Source organism: Hippoglossus stenolepis, chromosome 4 (assembly GCF_022539355.2).
Source record: "Hippoglossus stenolepis isolate QCI-W04-F060 chromosome 4, HSTE1.2, whole genome shotgun sequence".
NCBI classification, from domain to species: domain Eukaryota; kingdom Metazoa; phylum Chordata; class Actinopteri; order Pleuronectiformes; family Pleuronectidae; genus Hippoglossus; species Hippoglossus stenolepis.
The window spans coordinates 17143721-17164520 of NC_061486.1; the positions used below are offsets into that span (position 1 = coordinate 17143721).

Here is a 20800-nt window from a genome sequence, read left to right on the forward strand (position 1 = left end):
GCTTACAGTAGGTTTCCATGAAGCTTATCTGGCAGGGAAATGTAGATAAACATGTTTTGTGATTTACAGCTCATCCACACTCAATCAGCTGTGACCAGTTCCATTTGTGGTAGAATATCAATACTGTTGTTGGTGCCTTAAAGAATTACTTGTAAATCAGCATGCAATGTCTACTTGTGTTTAGTAGATTTCTGAAAAAGTTCTGATGCAAACTATGAAAAAGAGTCTTAATTGACACTGAAATACTTTCAATAACTTTAAACACAAACTACAGTGTTTAAATATGTTGTATTACTACATGATGGGAATAAGATTTTGGTCTTGAGAGCTTTTGAAAACATGTTTATAAGTAACAACTTCTGCCGTGTTTGTGTAACACACAAATAACAGCTACTAGATAAATCAAATGATTTGTTTTTTATTTAAGAAAAAGGTTCCCACAATAATACATTTAAAATTGTACTGACGCCTGCACAGTTTGTACGACTGCGAGTTTGTCGTCTTCCCAAGTAAAATCCAACATGCATACTTTTCTGTCTGTGTTCAGTTAGCTCTCAGTCTTGGTGCAGTCGAACGATTTCCACCACTGTGCAAACTGCAACACTTTTTTCCTCTGATCGTCAAAGTTCTCTCTGATCAACTTCCTCCAACGTCGCGGCTCCAGGTCCATCATGCCTCCGACCACTTCCTGAGAGGGCAGGAGAGATTGATGGTTTTTGAAACATTGCCGTGAGAATTTGCTTGAATTGATAAGTTATAGTAGAATACCAATCAAATATCAAAATCCTAACAAAGTTCATGTGAAGCAACTTTGACATGACAGTAGTTGCTTTACTGTAAGCCTGACTAACAATTTATTAAAATTGTATGGTGAGTTATCAACAAACATGTTCTTAAATCTCTGTTGTCATGAAGTGACTGATTTAATGTAAAGTGAGGTGGAAATCCTACTCGATCTTTGGAGGATCGATTTGGAACTGCGACCCACTGTCACACATGTGCAGGTTTTATGAAGTTACTGGAACAAAATGATAGTGACTTCTTCTTGCTAAGAAATACAAAAAACAATATGAAACTGTAAGAGAAGTAACAGCCTTAATTCACAAACTGACCTTGCCAAAGTAATGAGGGAACTTCTGTTCATTTTCTATGACATGAGCGAACCCTCCCTGGAGTCCAAAGTCTACGGCAAAGTAGGGCAGACCTCGAGGAACCTGGCAACACACACACAAAAAAAACTTTAAAACTTTAAAAAGAACGAGAAAATACAAGAGCGGAGTTAAGTGAGGAAAGACAAGAAATGACAAAAGAATAACCAAAGAAAAATGATCAACGACAGATTGGTAAAAAGAAAGTGAAAAAAGGGAACATACAGCTTGGCGGATGTCTTTTGAAGAGAGGTCGACAACCTTCTTGTTCATGGCCCATTCCTCATCACACTCCATTATGGCTTTCTGGAGACACACAGAAAACATTCATAATTCTAAATCCATTTGATTTTCCTGCCTTAGATTCAAACCTATGCCTTCATCCCATAAATGTGCTTCATCATAACAGTGAGACAACAGACCTTAAAATATATGGGTGCCATATCACCCAACTCTCGGGGCAGTGGGATGCACTCGAGGACCATGTGTTGTCTTCTGCGTGGGTTCATGTGTGTTTCCATGAACACACAGTCCATCTCCTGGGATTCAAACATACGCACCAAAGTACGCCGGAACAGCTGGGGACAGCAAAGCAGCAGGAAACTCGTGTTAAATTTTGAAAGATTGAAATCAGAATTTCTTTTATGAACCACTGCTGTAAAACAACAGTCATAGAAGTTGTTATTTTGCCAAACTAGAAGGGAACACTGATTGGCTGACCTGCATTTCTGACCAGACATCCTCGTCCAATCCAGTGGCAGAGCAGTGATGCTGGAGTGGACAGATGAGACAGTGGCCCTCCGTCATCGACACTCCCGCAGGAAGGCTCAGGTACGCCTGCAAACAAGTCACAAACCCGTACTGTTCATATAGCAAAGTATAAAAAAGGCACCTAAAATTTTTTAGGCACCTAAAATTAACACCTGCAATAATAATTCAACTAACATTGACAACTATTTGTCAAACATCACATCTTTATCTTATAATTGTGGACGTAATGTAATTTGAATTGGACTGCTCATCTATACTGTGTCTAACACATCTTGCACAAGCGCATTAAGGGAAAACATAAAAGCAAAAGCCAGAACTAAACTACAACAGTCACACCACAAAGAGACACACACATTTTAAATGTTCAGTGTGTAAGATTTAGGTGAAAGGGATCCATTGGCAGAAATTTCATATAAAATAATGCTCGTGATGTTTTCATTAGTATGTTTCATCTGAATTGTAAGTAGTGCTGTTTTCTTTACCCTAGAATGGGCCTGTATATTTAAATACTTTATATTTACAGGGAGTGGGTCCTCTCTACGGAGGCCGCCATGTTTTTTTTACAGTAGTCCAGACTGGACAAACTAAACACCTTTTGAGTTTTTTATGACAACTGAAGGTTACCACAGGTTCTCCTTCATGTTTGGAAGGGGTGAGGTGAGGGGTATTCAGCTGCAACATGCAACTTCACCACTAGATGTCACTAAATTCTACACACCGAACCTTTAAGCGAACGACAGCTCACTCGACTGCAGTAATTAACTCTGCGTGTTTCATTATCAACATCCATTGTCCTTCGTTTCTGTTGTGTATTTTGTCGTTGTGTTGTCATTTCTGCATTTGTGTCGTGGTTTTTGTAGTCAAGTTGTAGCTTTTGTAGTTGTGTTGTCACTTTTGCATTAGTCTTGTAGCTTATGCAGTTGTATTGTGGATGTTGCAGTTGTGTTGAGGATTTTGCATTCATGTTTTCTGTGTCTTTCTGCACTTGTGTGAGATGTCTCTGCCACCGTAGATCTGACTTAACGATACACTGAAAGACAAAAGCTTTGGGAAATAATGAATAAACCTCACTCATCCCGTCTAAAAAGGAGCCCCACATTCACAATGCCTTACCTTGCTGCCTATTGCCACTATGAGGTGCTTCTTGAGCTCTTGGCTGCTGAAGCAGTGGTGACATGTCTCCAAAGAGGCAGCCATCCTCCTACTCTCCCCGATGGCTCTGCTCCTCATCCTCTCCTCCTCCATCCCCTCGCCCTCCCGCTGCGCTGCACTCGACACAAACATGTCATCCAGCGTGTAGTTGTCGCCGTCTGTCTTCCCCATCATCTGGGGAGTCGAGTGGAGCACAAGTGGTGGCAATGGAGGCGATGGGCGCGACAGACGAGACAGAAGGGAGAAGTGGATGAAGAGATGGAGATGTAGGGAGGAAGAGAGAGAGAGAGAGAGAGTGAGCACAGTAGTTGACAGGCATGTGATGATTATTGACCAAACCTGGTGCGTTTTCTCTATCCAATCAAAAGTGTGGGAAGAACATGCTACAGTACAAATAATCACACTCTTTGTATAATATATTAAGGTAAATTAGAGACATGCTTGATGATAGGGAGACGAAATTTAAACAGTTCTACGCTGGCACTTCTTAAAAAGTGGGAAAGTGATCATTAGAAAAATTCTGTAGAGATGCCAACTGTGCTTTGAAAGTGGCTGCTAAGTGGTTTATGTAGGTGCTGACGCAATATTACCATCTGTGCCGTTTCCACGGATTATTCTGTGTGTGTGTGTGCACGCAATGTGCCTGAACTGCCCTCTACATGTAGGTTGGTCTCGGTGTGTTAACGGTGTGTGGCAGGACACTGCGTATCGTATCTAGTGTATCTACGCCTAAGCATTGTCACCATGGCGACCGGGTAACAGGTTGGAATCTGTGCGCGTGTGAGAGAGAGAGAGCAAGAGGCAGGCCTGGCTGAAGTGGTGTGTGTGCATGACTCGCCGTGTAGGAGAGAGTGAGAGTGAAAATTGGATTAATTTAGTGGCAGTGTGGGAGGGAGTGTGTGTACGTGTGTGTGTGTGTGTGTGTGTGTGTGTGTGTACATGTGTGTGTGTACATGTGTGTGCTGCAGCACATAGGTGTCCAGGGGCAGACAGTTTTATTTTCTTGCACACACACACATTAAGTCACATGACACACTAATTAGCTGTAATATGGCAATAAATCAATAAACATGCCGTCGGTCTTCATATTCACTGCTCATGGTCTTTTCTTGACATAAGTGTCAGCTAATGATCAATGGACACATTCCTGATCCCATTTAAATAATAGATTGTGAATTCTGCTGTAGCAGAGAGCTGGAAGGGATTTACATACTGCATTGCTGGCATACTACTCATGTATTAATGAAAAATGCACAGCATGAAATCTCCAGACAATTGCAGATCTGTCACTGACCAGTGGATAAAACTTCCAGTTGCTAAACATGATGTAATCCTTTACTAAATGACAACGGTTAAGATACCTTCAGTTTTTTTTTTAACTTAGCTTCTGAAGGACCATTGAAGGGAGGATTGTATTTGTTTTGGTCTTGAGTTTAATTCCCCAGAAGCTCTTAAAAAGGTCCAGTATGTAAGATTTAGGTGAAAGGGATCTGTTTGCAGAAATTGAATATAAAATAATCCTATTGATGTTTAACTAGTGTTTCATCTAAATTGTAAGAATTGTTGTTTTCTTTACCCTAAAATGGGAGCTTTATATTTAATTACCACCGCCATGTTTTTTACAGTAGTACAGCCTGGACAAACTAAACATCTTTTGAGTTTTTATGACAAGTGAAGGTTCTCTTTCATGTTTGGAAGGGGAGGCTGAGGTGAGGGGTATTCAGCTGCAACATGCAACTTCACCACTAGATGTCACTAAATTCTACACACTGAACCTTTAAAACACTTTTAACAGCAGCCTGGTGATTCATTTAAGAGCAGGTTTGTGTGCAAAGGCTCGTGCAGTGTCCATGTATGAGCCTGTTCAGTAATGATCATCTGCTCTATATTTTTAATTTGATGATTAGAGGTAGTATTTATAGAAGCCCTGCCATGGTAACTAAAGATGTATTTTTAGTGTCACTCTTTCTTGGTGCAGCATGCATGTGTGCAAGTGTAATGAGTGATTTGTTTTTATCTCACTGACATAATCTTTTTTTTCAACCTCCGTTGGGTGTCATTCCTCATATTGTCTTCAACACATATTCAGTTACAGCTGCAATCTGCTGTCTGTGATGTCTGTTGCTTCTAATACATTTTCAACTTTACAACAATCAGGACCCATTGCAAACTACAGCAGTAATTATTAGAAACATTTTAAGGGGAACATAGCGATTATTTAAATTTAATTCTGGATCTTTTGGCTCAAACTGCTGAAAGCGCCTGTCATCATTTGGTTATTCTCATTAACATAAGAGAAGAAAATCTTTATCTTATCCTTTATCCAGCTCTGATTCTTAAGATAAGAGATGAAGAGCGCAGAAAATCTGTCCAAGCAACAAAATATCTGAGTGCAGAGTAAATCCAAGCACAAGCTGGACACACTTTCCATGTTTAGTAAGAGCTACTGCAACAACTTGACAGAAGCCAGAATGCAAGCCAACTTCCTCTGACATACTTGAGTTTGTACGCGGGTACGAACAGTTCTGTCCTGCACTCAGACTAACTGATCTGTGCCCTAATACCACAAGTTGTTATTTTTTATGGTCAGTCACTTTATTATAGATCACACTTTTCATTCTGGAAATTATCAGTATCCAGTCCGTGCGCAGCGCTGCCAACTGGTACAACCATAGTCTTCTTACCTTAGCAGCCATGCGGGAGTAGAGGGCGTTCTGATCCTGTGCTGAGCTCATCTTCTCCCTCCTCACCATCTCCTTCAGAGCAACATTGTCATCATCCTGGAAGTAGCGCACACGCTCCCCATCAGCATGGGTTTCGATCTGAGGAGAGAGGTACAGAGAGAGGAATGTGAAAAAATGGAAGGAGGGACAGACAAGTGAACAGACTGATCCAGACTGATCCAGAGGGAACAGAAGGAGAGACAAACAGTTAAGGAGACATTTATTATGGAGGGGGTCCGGGGATGACTACTACAAACGTTTCAACTCAGAGTCAGTTGAAGTCCCTGCTCTTGTTACACTCTGATTGAAAACTAGGATTTCCCCCCTACTTTCCTACCACACCCCATCCTGCTCTCTTTACCGTTTTCTTTTTCCGTCGTCCTCCATGGGGCTCCTGAGGTCCAGAGGGAGCGTTGACTGGCCAGGCCCGACCCGACTGATCCGTTCTAAACAGCAGGATCTCCTGGTCTTCAGTGGAGCGACCTGGGACCTGGAGAAAGAAAACACAGTCGGGTCAAGACCAGAAGGCTGAAAGACTTGTTTCTAGTGTGTTTTTACACCAGACATACACACAAAATGTATGCCTGATATCATCCAATGTCTCCAACAACTGTCAAATCAGAAATGCAGCATTTGCCGACCTGGCCTGTAACAGCTTGGATGACTTCACCACTAAGCACAGGTTTTAATTCCATCACGAAGGGCCCTGAGGCCCAAACCTTATTAAGTCCAAAACACATAAAACTGAGTGTTTTAATTAGTCTTGTAATTCACTATGTATTGAACTATCTTGTCAGTCGCTGGGTGGACTGACTCGCTGACTGTGAACTCAACAATAGCCATCTGGTAATGTTCTGGATTTTGCCTGAAAACCAAGGCCTCAAGGACAGAGGATGTATTTGCGTTTTGACTTATATTCCACTGATTAACAGTAAGAATGGAAATACCTCACATTGACACATCAATTAACATCCAAAAGAAATGTCATTAGTGTTGAAAACGCTGGGTATTATCGGGATTAATTTGTTAACATGAAATATTATATTAAAACACAGTTAGATTTTTTTAAAATATATTTATACTTCCCAAGTATGATTATCTACTTGGATTATATTAAAGTTGTTGGGAGTATTTATGAATTACAGAGTGGTGCGTTATTCTTTGCATAATTGAACATTACCTAGTTAGGTGGACAAAAAGAGAAGAGAAGCTTTTTGTTCCAGCAGTATAATGTTCTGATAAAACTGCTGACTCAGTTCACTCATTGAAAATGAAGCACAAAGGTCTGATTTTTTTCTTTCTGGCCGTGTTATGAGGAGCTGAAATCTGAGCCGCCAATGTGAGAAGAACACAGTATCTCATCATTTTATGAAGCACTCTTAATACTTAATACATTTATTAGAGCAAAAACAACCTAACCGCAGCCACTGACTGATTAGACGGCCTAAAAAAAGACTGGACTTACTGACAAATAGAGACGGACAAGACACAAGATGAAGGTTGAAAAAGCAGAGGAAGAAAAACAGTCAAAACAGAAAAGTGAGATGGACTGTCAGAAAAAAATGATAGAGAAGAATATTTCTTTGCTCCAGTCGCCTCAGTTGGGTCACCTGAGGCTCCACACAATGTGAGCTAGACATGCATCAGGAGACGAAACACTGAACAGTGAGGATTAGCCAAAAGTCGTCCATAACGAGACAAACTGGAAGGATCTCGAACGAGTGCAAATCAACAGCACTCCGTCTTTAAGAGGGCTGAAGTACCTCTCAGCTGATAAGTGCACTAAAACCTAAGAATTATGACATTTTCTCTGAAAGCTTTTGGAGGATCTCATGCTAGTATTCAAATTTGACAGGACAGCCTTACTGGGGATGCATTTGGCCAAACGTACAAATGATGATATAAGGTTATATAAATAATCACAGCCTGCTTCCCGTATGTTTATGAAGATGTCGGAAGTACACTGCCGTTTATCTGGGAATATATGTTTGAGTGTGTGTGTGTATGTAGCCAGAAGAAAAGCCAGTAAGTGGAGATAAAGTATTGCTGAGATGTCAGGGCACAGCCATTGCTCTCTGTTCCTGGCTTATACTACAAACACAGATAGGATGGTATATATACTCTCTCTAACTCCTGCTTGCTCTCTTTTTCAAACACACACACAGACACACACGCACTCTCTGAACAACCTCTGGTAGGAGAGACATGTTGGGGTCTGCTAAAATGCAGACAAGGAGCCATTTTCGCGCAGAGAGCCGGACGAGAGCTGAGCATGGTGGAGACTTCAAACAAACTAGTTCCTTTTAACAGCAGTCAGATTTAAATTCCTCTTCATCTGATGACGAGCATGTGTGAGAGGCTTTTCCTGCTTCCTATATGGAGTGAGGTGAATGTTGCAGTAACCAACTGTATGTGTGTGTATAAATGTATTTTCATAGTTTTGTGGAAAAAATGTGCTTGTTCTCACAGGTTCAAAGGGTTGTTTGAAGGGTATGACGTGGTTTTATTTAGGCTTGAGTGGTTGGATTTTTTTTGTTTAGACGATGGAAGAGAACAAAGAAGCAGCCAGCCGATAAATGGCACAAGAAGATTCAGTGTGTGCGTGTTCTGTTGGTGTCTGTATGTCTTATCATGAGTATGCATGCAGTTTATGCATATACCCAATTTAGTTGCGTGTGTATTTGGGAATTAATGTGATTGAACCTGTGAAAATCAGCAGTAATGTGTATGAAGTGTGTTTCCGTGTGTGTATAATAAATAAAGGGGAAACAACACTGTGTAGATATGCACAAGGGCAAAAACGTATTTAGATAAGAAAAACACATGAGGGGAAATGGAGAGAGGAAAAACAGTTTCCAATTAAAAAAGTTCTTCCATCTTTCTTGACCTGACAAAGGATTGTTTTCTTTTAAGAGTTAAACTGTGAGTCTAAAGGAAAACTTGCTTTACCAAACATAAAACTAATGTAGTCTAATTCAACAGCCTGCAACAAATCCTGCCTTCACTGAAGTTAATCTTTAGTTTAATGAAACGCTGTTCAGGAGGGATTTTAAACCTTGTCATCGTTTTTGAGGCTATACCTTGAAATGTTTTAAAGCATATTTTGTTATTATGAGAAAAGTGTCAAATTTTTTTTCTTTCCTCCTGATCACTTGTACATTAGTTAGACAACGACTTACTGTATACCATCTACACACCTGGTTTGATGTAGCCGTGTCCAGTAGCTTCTTTCGGGCGGCGTGGTCGTCTTTGACTTTCCGTGCTGCCTCCAGTTGTGATTTCAGCTTCTCAACTAGGGTCTGCAACACACACACACACACACACACACACACACACACACACACACACACACACACACACACACACACACACACACACACACACACACACACACACACACACACACACACACACACACGGGAATATTGGTCTGATTGCTTTGTCGTGTAGGGAGATGCTGGCTGTCAGGTTGAAAACACTTATAGGTGTGAGTGTGTGTATCTAAGTGTGTGTGAAAGTGTGTGTGTTTGACAGTCAGCCCTTTGACACCCTCTATAAGAGATCCCAATAGCACTCTTAGCATTGACAAGTGAAGGCAGTGGGTGCGTTAAGTGCACCGATCAATAAACACTATAAATTAATGGATCCCATGACGTGCTGTTAAACCTATGCAAAGACTGGGAGGAAAGGTGTTGAGAAATAAAATCAACTGTAAAGCTAAAGATCGTTTTATGCCAGTCCACCAAAGACATTTATTTTATCGTCTATAAATATCAGTGAGTAAAAGCTCAATTAAAACTGGGGCTTGAAGGGGTTTTCTTTACTTTAGTTCTTTTCAATCAAATACTTCTTTGGAAAGAGAGAAATAGGGTATATCAAATATTATGTAATGAATAAACTGTAAATTTCATCTGTGATAACTTTAGTATCTTTGCAGCTTGTTTACAACCAACCTTTAAAAACTAACACTCTAAAAGTAAAAAAAGAAGTGATCTGTAAATTAAATATGAAAACACCATATTGGCAAAATAGAAGATACTAAGAAGGTTTGGTTATATTTTACTCCGAGTTACATACTACTGTCCTTAGTTACATTTCAGTGAGAGGGGGGTGCATTCGAATAATCAATTTGCTCATGAACCTTCCTTACTGAGTGAAATGAACCGGAAGTATTTTTGGGGCCTCAATAATAGCTTTCCGAATTTTCTAAATGTGCTTCAATGCTTCTGGAGTTATCTCCTTTGGCATGTTTATGAAAGGAACATTTTCTCTACATTGCAATTCTCCTTTCCTAACTCCTTAAAGACTATCCTTCATATCTTTTCTTGACCTTGTCAGGGTGAAGGAAGAGTGGTTAGGAAAGGAGATCATAATGACTTTCCGAACCACCCATGAACTCTGGAGAATGCCTGCACAATGGGGTCAGGACTTTGACAAATCTCTGAAGTGCTCAGGTAAAGGGTGGCACCTGGGTAGGGGACATGTAGCATAAATTCCACTGTGAAGATCACATGTTTTTGCTTACAGTGTTGCCTTAATCAGCAAAGGCTCTTGAATCACATGTTCTTTCCAAGTTCACATCTTCATCTGTGTCTTCTATGTATACAGCTACACTTTTTTTCCTCCTGAGATTTTAAGCAGTTATATAACGATAAGTTACTCACCGTTTTGCCCCTAATCTCTGCCTTCACCAACTCGCTTGCCAGTCTGTTCAGTTCTTCCTCTGACAGCAGAGGAATCGCCTCCTCTTCTTCCTCACTTTCACTCTCAATCCTGGGACAAAGAGAAACAGTGTGAAGGGCAGAACACCAAAAAAGGTAGTAGAGGAAATTTTAAGATTTTTAAAAGACCAAACAGTTCCTAGCAATACCATTACCACGAGTCCTCTAGCTCAGAACTTCTTCAGCTCTTTCTCCCACGACTCAGCCTCTGAACAACAGGATTTAGTGACTTCATTATCCTCCCTGGCAATAACCCTAAATCCACTACCGGGAAACTTATTTGGGAAGGTTATTTTTTTTGTCTAACCTTGTAGTTGTTTGTTTCCTCACAGTGTTTATCTGTTTTGATTCATTTGAGTCTTTGTGCCCCCTAGAGATCATTATAGCTTTGTCTGTGAGAATCTCAACTGCAGCGTTCTAGTCTATTACACTCCTCATAGCCTCATTTCATCCTGCTACCCCACTGCAAGACTCACTTCATGCTGCAGGGGTTCCACGTGCTAGTTTACCCAAACAACTTAGCCTAATGAGGCACAGCACGGCACTAAGGAGGCTTGAGGAAGCAGCGATCCTCTGACATCTGGCCCGCGACACTGCTATATGTTGGACGGCCACGTTTCTGATGCAATCGTTTGAGTCAGTTCCAAAGAAGGAAGGCGAGAAGAAGACAGAGAGGGAAAAGGAGGAGTAGAGAAAGATCAATAAGATCGAACTAGAAAGAAGAAGAAAGACGAGGAAAGAAGGAAAACATAGAAAGAAGAAGAAAGAAGGGTGCCAACCATTTTTATAATCGATTGTACCCAATTAAATCAAATAGTTGTTACAACCCCAGAGAATACAAAACTAAAACGTATTAACATTAATTATTTATGAAAAATGTACTGCCTTTCCATTAGCTTTGTATATGACAAACTGCAGAATCTCCCAGTGTTAGAGAATTCAACTAAACTTCTTAAAATATACTGGGCTATGTAAAAGGAGAAAAACGTTTTTTTCCTAGAAAACGCTGTGGTGTGATTGTAGCCTTTTTAAAATGGTTTGAATAGTTTAAAGGCAGCTGACGGATGGTTTGAAGAGTTTGTTTGAGCGTTTAAAAAAAAGCTACAACTGATACCATGAAGAGAATAATTTGTAATGTCCACCAAAACACAGATACATCTGGAACACTCAGTCCATTACTCTGTGTTAAATGTCACAGAAGCTATTTTGAAGGTAGCAAAATAAAAAGTTTAAAACCTTGATGGCGTCACAGCAGCTTTGTCACCACATGGACCAGCCTGAGGAGCAGTTACAGCTTTCTCAACAATCCTCTCTTTCTCCTGCTGTGGTTTTTCCGAGCGGTCAGATTCTGGGGCCAGTTTGCTGTTCTTCTTCCAGGGTGGAAGTGGACCAGAGTCTTCATCATCGGAGCTGGGTTTCAGGAAGCCTGTGGAAGGCCGAGTCGGACGACGACGCTCTGGGACTGGACAGCAAAGACATCACAAAGCATGTTAAAGCTTCCAAGACGCTTAATGTGTTTGACTACAGGTGTCGTGTTTGCCTCTGCTAAATCAGAAAAGGCCTTGATGTCAACCCACCTTCAACATTGTCATCGTCTTCTGAGGGTTTGTGGAACCGACCTTTAAGTGAACCAGAGAGGGAGCTTTGACTCCAAGACGAAGATGATGATGATGAAGCACTGGGTTGATCTTTTTCTCTATTTCTTTCCCTATCTACATCCCTCTCTCTGTCTCTTCTTCCATCTCTCTCCCTCTCTCTGTCTCTATCCCTGATTCTGTCCTTCTCTCTATACCTGTCTCCATCTCGACCTCGCTCCTCCCCTCCCCCTCGAATTCCTCCCCTCTCCCCCTCCTCTCCTCTCGCTCGGTATCGCTCTCGGTCTCGAGGTGATGAGTCCCTTTGTCTTTCGTTTTTTCTCCACCGGCCTTCATCTTCTGCATCTCCCTCTTTTCTCCTCCATCTCTCACGGGGGTCATTCTCTCCTTTCCTCCACCCGTCTCTTGATGGGCCTTCTCTTCCTCCTCCTCTCTTCTTTTCATAAGCAGCTTCCTCAGCTTCGGTAAGTCTCTGCTGAAAATCTTCCATTGACTGGCAAAAAGAGAAACACAACACATATCAAAATACTTTCCCAGGTTTTGCAGCTCAGATCTATATAAAACGTTTGACACAAAGTTTGACACAAATACTGAAAATCTCACACAGATATAAAAAGATTATACTGTTAATGATGAAATACAGTGGCAGTAAAAATTATGTATTTTCTTTACTAGAAGACATGAGGTGCACACATCTGTGACTGCAGTGTTTCTCCTGTGTTTCCCCTGCCGCAACGATAAACTCAATCACTTATCAGAAGTTATTAGGGCCTCAACAGTACTAAAGTTTACTTTGTGTTTGTTTGTTTCGTTTCAGAGTTTATGAGACACATTTTTAAACAGATTTTTTTAAAGTCCAACATTTTGCACGCATGCAGTTCATCTGCTACACAACACGAGACGTGACGTGCAAAGCCAGAACATCAGGGTTAAAGTGACCAGAAAGATCCGGATTCATGATCCAACACAAAATCGATTAATAACTAAATAATTGTGATAGCACATACTCCTCTCAGGCGGTGTTCTAACTTCATTGTTGCAGAAGAAGCCACGTCCCATTTATCCAGGAATATAAATATGAATTCTGCAGGTTATTATTAGGATCAGTGATTAGCATAGAGCAAGCTATAGTGCATTGATTTGGAGAGCGTCAAAATATTTACATCACTATTGATTTTATTATTTATTGCTAGGTTGTCAACTGAAGACACAAATTAAGGTGTGTGTGTGTGTGTGTGTTGCAAGTATTACGCTGTGCAGACCTAAGTCTGTTTACACAGTCACAATATGGGGACTTTTCTTCCTTATGAGGACAAAAACCAAGTCCCCATAACATATATCATTACATTTTAAGGTGAAGACATGTTTTAAGGTTACGTTGTGTGTGTGTGTGAACTTGCATTGTCTGACCACAAATATATTTTAATACATATCTATTAAATAATTAAGACAAACATTCTTCACACTATTTTGTCTGAAATTTGTGTGTAAATCCTTTACTATCGAATGCATGTACCTCGACATTGTAAGTCAGATTAAATGGTAATCAATTAAAATCAACACATCCAAATCTCCATTTAGAAAAAACTCAACAGTATGTAACATCCTGATCTGCATAACCATATGTGCCTGCTAAACTGTGTCTGCCAGTGTGTGAGCCACTGCCAGTGTGCCATCAGTTCTCACCCCATATCTCTCAGCCACCACATCGTTGACACTGCGCTGCTCCCTCTCTGCCTGCTCCCTCATCCTCTGGTAGCTCTTCCTCAGCCAGCCCAGACCTCCATCATTGACGACTGAGCCTGAAGGAACAGAGGGAGAAAAATAGTTCAACAGAAACACATACTAATACTATGTTTGCTCCATTTAACTAATTCTGAGCCCCAGAGTGAGTCAGTCATATTTTCCACATTGTCATTAACTTGTGACTAACGACTCAAAAGATGATAAAACGGTACAAAATCAAGTTATGTTGATTATGTCACTTCACTACAGAGTACTCAAGAGGGACATGCAGAAATTAAAGAAGACATTCAAAAAATCTTCTCTACATTAAAAATAAATGTTTTTAATGTACATCCCATAACTAGATGTTGCAAAAATTGTTAATTCTGAAGTTGGACGTGGATCCATGTTGCTTGATGTAAGGAGCTAGGAGAGAAATATTGAATCACAAAACAACAGATCATCCAACATATCTGAGAGATTAAACACGACGAATGTATTGAACAAAACCAACACCAAGTATGTGAGTGTGTTTGAGGTGATTGTTTAATCATCTGCTTGTTATATATGTTATTTAGGGTAGAATTCATAAATAAAAGCAGTGACCAATGAAAATAAACAACAAGTGATGGACTATGAGTGAAGAGGGTGATGATGAAGTTTTTAAATTGGAGGAAATCAAACAAAAAATAAAATACTCTTGATGTAATTTTGATCTCCTGTCAATATGGAAAAGTTATCCAATGTATAAAATATAACTTTTTTTTTGTACCACTTCAACTTCAACTGTTTATCAGCTGCTTAACTCCTGGAGCATTTCACCTGATTGTTAACCACAAAGTTTTACCAACTATTTTTTCTTAACAAAACAAAGCATCTTATGTTAAAAATATATATTCACACAGAAACCAGCGTGTACCCCCTGCAACACCATAATTACAACACAAGTGAACAACACTTCCATCTGGCTCTGATGCTGTGTATGTGAGAGAGAGGTTTGCGTCATCATATTCTGCTTTGCTGTTAAAGTAAATCTTACAACAGAGAGAGGCCATGCTGTGGGAACTGTAATTACTATGTAAAGATAAAGGACACATGTACACATACCTGCATGTGCCTGTCAGCTTAACGCAGCTTATTCTCTGTCTCTCTATGTGACTATGGATGCAAGAGCCTTCAGCTGCTCTGCACCACAACTCTGCACCTCTCTGCCACCTGGACTCTATTGGACTGTGCAAATCACAAAGGTTGTATCTGTTAGGGGTCTATGCCCCTTGACCTGATTTTAACCTTGGTTTTACTTTATAACTATTCTCGAGTTACATATGTTTTACTGATAGGTGTTGGTGTCTCCAAATCTGATATTAACGTTTGGTTTTACTTTCACTATTCATGTGTTTATTTATGATGCATTTAGTCCTTACTTTTTTCCCCCTTTGATCAAGAAGTATATTGAGAACTGTCAGTGAAAAGACACATATCTCTGCCTGTTCTAAAAGATATTTTTGGTTGTGCTTGAATGTTGATGAGAATAACATTATAAATACAATCCGGTGTGAAACTATTCTGAGGTGTTGAGACCAATAATGTCTGTGGAATATTTTACATGGCTGGAAAAATGTGTTGACAGGGAGTTGTGATCTCAAATGATCGTCACCTTTCTTTAGTGCAGTACCAGCCTTCTCCCCTGGGGGCAGCCCAGTTCCTCCATTCTTCCAGTATGGATTTAGCTCCAGTTTGTGTAAACCAGCCTGAAGGAACCACAAACACAAACTAGAATCATTTCTGTACATTTACAAAAACCTAACTTGGAAGCAAATGATAAACATCCAGACAACACTATGCAGCAAACAATAATAATTACACACACACACACACACACACACACACACACACACACACAGTAGACTGTTGTCCAAGAACACCCTCGGCTACCTTGGTAACCAGACTAAAGATCACAGTGTTTCCATATAGTTTGCAACACAAACAAAATGACACAAAATAAAGACGCGATATGCATCAGAGGTAACACATGACAACAAAAACCAGAGCAGACAGATATTAAAAAGTGGAAAACAAACAGACCTGTTCAATGGCCTGAGCCTTGGCCTTCTCCTCCCCTTTCTGCCGTTCTTTCTCAGCCCTCTTCTCTGCTGTGGATGTGGTCTTCATCGCCAGGAAGTCAAAGGTCATCCATTCGTCTCTCTGTAGGACAGTCGGACAGTGAGGAGGCTTAAACAGGGTTCAAAGACGGGATAACAAAACCAACCCCAATTCAAAATAAAAGTAAATATAGAGAAAGAAAATTGATAGATACATTTGGGGTGACACCAAACATTGTTCATATCATTATCCAGTATGTGGGGAAAACGCTACCTGAACATTCTGGGATGGGCTGAGGGCGCTCTCTGAAGGTTTGGACTCATCGGGAACCTTCCAGGCTTTAGCAGATTGGATCTGAGGCTGAGCCTCAACCCAATCATCCCCAGAGGCCTAACAGAGACAGGGAGGGGAAAGTGTATGTGAGATAAAGATGATGAAGAAGAGAGAAAGTATAGATTATCATATCAAATAAACAAATGGCGAGACCAAAAGCTAAATCTTAAAAACCACCATCTCTATAAAATGAAAAAGGTTTTCTTTTAGCAAATTTAACTTAATTTAGCTTCAATTTGAGACCTTCTTTAAAGGAATCCTGCAGAGGGAAATATGATTAATGTACCTCTGAGCTGTCACTGGAGCCATCTCCTGCTCCTACTGTCTTCTTCTCCTTCTTGGCCTTCTTCTCCTTCTTCTTTTTAGATTTCTTCTCTTTCTTCTTCTTGCTCTTCGAACTGCCCTCCTGTAGGGGGTTCAGGTTCCATGAATTTCATTTTCATTTATATTGCTACTGTTTGTCACTGAGATATAAATCATCCAGCAATTCCGATTCATCTCCATGTTTTCCTCATGTCTCAATAATGGCAGACTAACTATGAATGTGTTAAGTATAAGTGTCAATGATTGAAGACATCTTAGTGTTTGAGCATCATTATCGTGAAGGTCTTCTTCTTTGTCCTCTGGATAATTGCTTCAATATACTGTAAATCATAATGGCACTGAATATGTAGATAAATGATAAAATACTGTTACTATAAAAGTGTGGAACTGTAACTTAATGCTTGTGAACAGTAATACAGTCACCACTGTTTTCAGGTGTAATAAAGTGATTGGTTGCTCAACATACTCTGTCTGTTTTGATTGTATGCACAAATTAATGTGAAAAAACCGTTGCATCTTACGTGCTCTATCTCCTGCAGCCTCTGGTTGACCTCAGGCAGCATCCAAGTGTCCTCCCCTCTCAGCCTCTTCAGCTCTTTCTTCCTCTCTTCTCTCTCATACTTCTGCTTGGCCTGGGTGATGGGACAGAAATAAGAAAATCAGTAAAACAGTTGAAAGTAAGGGGACACAAGCATTTGGATTTTCATGTGGGGCAACAGCGACAGTCAATGAAATGTGCACTAAAAGTTCTTCTAGAAAGATTCAAATTGTTATTCCTGTTTTGAATCCCTTTTCCAGTTAAATTTGGGCACATAGAAGAATGTCAGCAGCACAGCCCGGTTGATCATTGGGGGAAATCCTCCAACGTGATCACACAGCATTTGCCTGAGGTATTGTCTAAGGAAAACATTTTTTTACAGCATAGGCATTCTTCCTCTGTGGGCATAAGGTCACGGCATCCCCACAGGAACACCACCAGTTTCCAGAGCTTCACAACTATGCACAACCATCATCTCTGCATTGCCTCTCTTTCTCTTCAGTTTGTAGGAACTCTTTCTCCATATACTCCGGCTCAAACAAGTAGGGAAAACCCTCACAGTTAAATGCTTCATCAACATTGTCAAAATCAGAAGATAGATTCAACCATAATAGTTTCTCTCAGTGAACTCCAAACTCCACTCTCCAACTTTGTCTCTCTCTTTCATTCATCTCCATCTTCACTCCTCTCCTCATTTCTCACATTCCGTTGAGCGAAACATGCGTAACGTTGCCAGACTCTTAGCAAAGACCCAAAACAACAGTTTCAGCCTTTTAATGGTAATAATATCCTGGAGTGTCGCAGTTGCCCTATGAGATTACATCCGAGCCACTGCTGCCGTGTTTCAGCTGCTGGCGTAGGTACATTTTAATTAGTAGCAACATTTAAAGGGCCCCGATTGAAAAATACCGTTATTGCCCTTTAAAGTGTCTCTCTAATATTATCTCGCCTGCACAGTGAAATATGTACATAAACAAATCAGAGAAAAACTCAAATTAAAGGACATAACAAACTTTATACAACAACCGACCTGACTCCAGGGACTAGCCTATGCTTGTGGAGAGCTGTGTGGAGCTTCACATTTATATTTTGGATGCAATGGCAGTGCAACTAAGATCATTATGAGCGGATTGCTCTTCAGACCCGGACACAATAAAGCAGACCCGGCTGCACTCTTTGCTTTGGCCGCTTCACGCACAGGTGATCCGTGCAGATAATGTCTATACAGCCTTTAATCTCCAGGAGATGCTTGGTCTGTGTGTACGGCAGCAGTGTAAACAAAGCTGCACAGCTGAAGGGATAACGCACAGTTAGAAAAGCGTGTGCGTACGGCGCGTGTTTACAACAAGCTTATCTGTGAGGTGGACACAGTTTACAGCTGCGGCCACGACACAGAGCCAGGATAAACAGCTGCAGGTCTCCTATCTGCACCACTCACTGTTTGTCCTGCTGGATCTCTGTCCACACACACACGTCAGAAGACACACAGACGCTCTGAGATTCACAGAAAGTCATTAACATCACGGCTGAGAACAGAAATGTGAAAATATGCTGTTACGCCGCTTAAAATCCTCCGTACGTCACGTTACCGCTACATGCTAGCCTACTTAGCATGTTGGCTATCCTTCGGTCCGGTCCTCACTTCCGCCATCACTAACACCAGAGAAACCAAACCCAGGTTCACACATAGAGTGGTTGTTTCCACGAGTCGACAGTGCGTACCTGTTCTGTCACCTCTCGCCGGGCCTGTCGTTTCTCTTCCTTTCTTTCCTCGATGCTGCTTGTGCTCTCGAAGCTGGCTCCGAACGCCGCCATGACACTGTCGTCAAGTGTTTTTTGTTACATGTCGCAAAGTGCTGCCGTTTACGTCAACTGTTGCTTTGTGGCTATAGATATGTTCATAAATCCAAATATCATATATCTAATCCATCTTTGACCTATATATCATATCATTATATTAAAAATGTCAGAACTGTCTTAAACAGTCTGCTTCAGGTGTTTGTTTCTTACCAAGGAGGTTATGTTTTCATATGAGTTTGTTTGTTTGTAAGCAGGATTACAAATTCACTTTCTTTAACATTGCAAGAACATTTTCACTGGTTTCTCAGGCAATAATGAGTTTATCTTGATAAGGAAAATGAGGAACATTAAGGTAACTAATATCGAGTGTGTGCAATTTGGTGCAACTTGATTGAATTTGACGGGACTGATGTTGGGCATATGCGCTCCACTGAGTATCATTCTAGGTTATCTTCTTATTTTTTTAGACCTTTACATGTTTTTACTTTTTATACTTTATTAATGTTCAACATATTATATTTTTTCTAACTTATGCCTTAAGCCTATGCACCAGATTTTTTTATTTATTTCTTGAATTTAAGAAAATAAATCACATTTGCTATTTGGAAATATGTTCCAAATACGGTTTTTGATTTTCATAAAAAAAAAGTGCACCATGTATAAGAAATGATTTACTCTTGTTAAATAATTAGTGCATCTATACATCAGAACATCATAGTTTATTACATTTTAGAACCTTGTTGAATGTTTGTATGGAATAGCACGAGCATTTGTCAATACCACAGCTGGGTTATCAATCAGACATCTGTCCAGGCCAAAAGCCCCAGGTTTCTGATATTTAATTACTGTTTATATAATTTGATTAATCATATGTGTTGTCTGAATTTTGCACAATTGAAGAAGAACTGCTCTATGTTGAACCAAGCCCTATTCTTGAAAAACGACTCCATACCAAATGTTGAAACAACATGACTGACTTTATGACCGTTACATCTCACCCTGTAATTACCCCCCGTTCAACAGAGCACATCTCACATATCAGGAATCCATCAGGGAGAGAGAAGATACACGTTATTTCAGTATAAATGTCTCCTGACTCATGAGAGCTGAAGAATATAAATGTCTTTTATTCTGTTGAATCAATGGGCTCCACCTGGGAGAGGCACACCTTTAAATTTTAATTATCTCTCCAAATGCCAGGCACAAATCTGCAGACAGGCAGAGTAACACTGCTGCACACTCACACACACACACTATTGTGCGTGATACTACAAAAGATGTGTCTCACACGTACACAATGTCTGCTTCACCTTAATCAATAAACCACTGTCAATAAAAACCACCAAGCCGTCTCCTGTCTGAGAGTGTGTGTGTGTGAGTGGGTCACAGAGGATGGAGGAGCCACTGGGGTAATTTACCAGGAGCTGCTGACCCATTACCAAACCCGCCACAGAGGGACCACAACTAATTACCAGGCTGCACTCCACCGCCATCAATAGCCTATTACCCCACAGTTCACTCTGTCTACACAGCTATCTGGTTAAAAACTTGTTAATAGGATGTAGCATGAGCATGTGTGTGATGAAGTCATTGTTCAGTGTTACTTTTACATTGTGAAATTGTGCCTCCAGATTGTAAGTTGTGCTTGAAGTTTGTTATAAAACTGTATTTAGAGCAGCAGCTGCATGGTTCAAGATCACAGAGTTGGATAAAAAGGAGCAACACTAGAACGGCACTCAGTAGAACACACACCTTCGTCAAGGTCCAACATGTCGCTTAAATGCAATCAAGCTGCACCAAATTGTTCACACTCATATATATCAGTTCCCTAAATGTGACTAATCTTTTAAATCAAGATGCCCCAGGT

At 40.4% G+C, this 20800-nt stretch overlaps 1 protein-coding gene across 1 annotated transcript; it reads right to left on the reverse strand.

Moving 5' to 3' along the window:
* Positions 1-402: 402 nt before the first annotated feature.
* On the reverse strand, positions 403-18993 carry cwf19l2 (CWF19 like cell cycle control factor 2). Its single transcript, XM_035155027.2, has 19 exons — positions 18856-18993; positions 17117-17227; positions 16558-16677; positions 16212-16328; positions 15921-16040; positions 15493-15586; positions 13797-13912; positions 12093-12603; positions 11752-11977; positions 10459-10567; positions 8992-9093; positions 6156-6284; positions 5756-5893; positions 3033-3245; positions 1869-1985; positions 1571-1726; positions 1374-1454; positions 1113-1214; positions 403-688 (listed from the first exon to the last, which is right to left on the reverse strand). The coding sequence occupies exons 1-19, from the start codon at positions 18946-18948 to the stop codon at positions 548-550; spliced, it is 2796 nt and encodes a 931-aa protein (XP_035010918.2). The 5' UTR covers positions 18949-18993; the 3' UTR covers positions 403-547.
* Positions 18994-20800: the final 1807 nt, after the last annotated feature.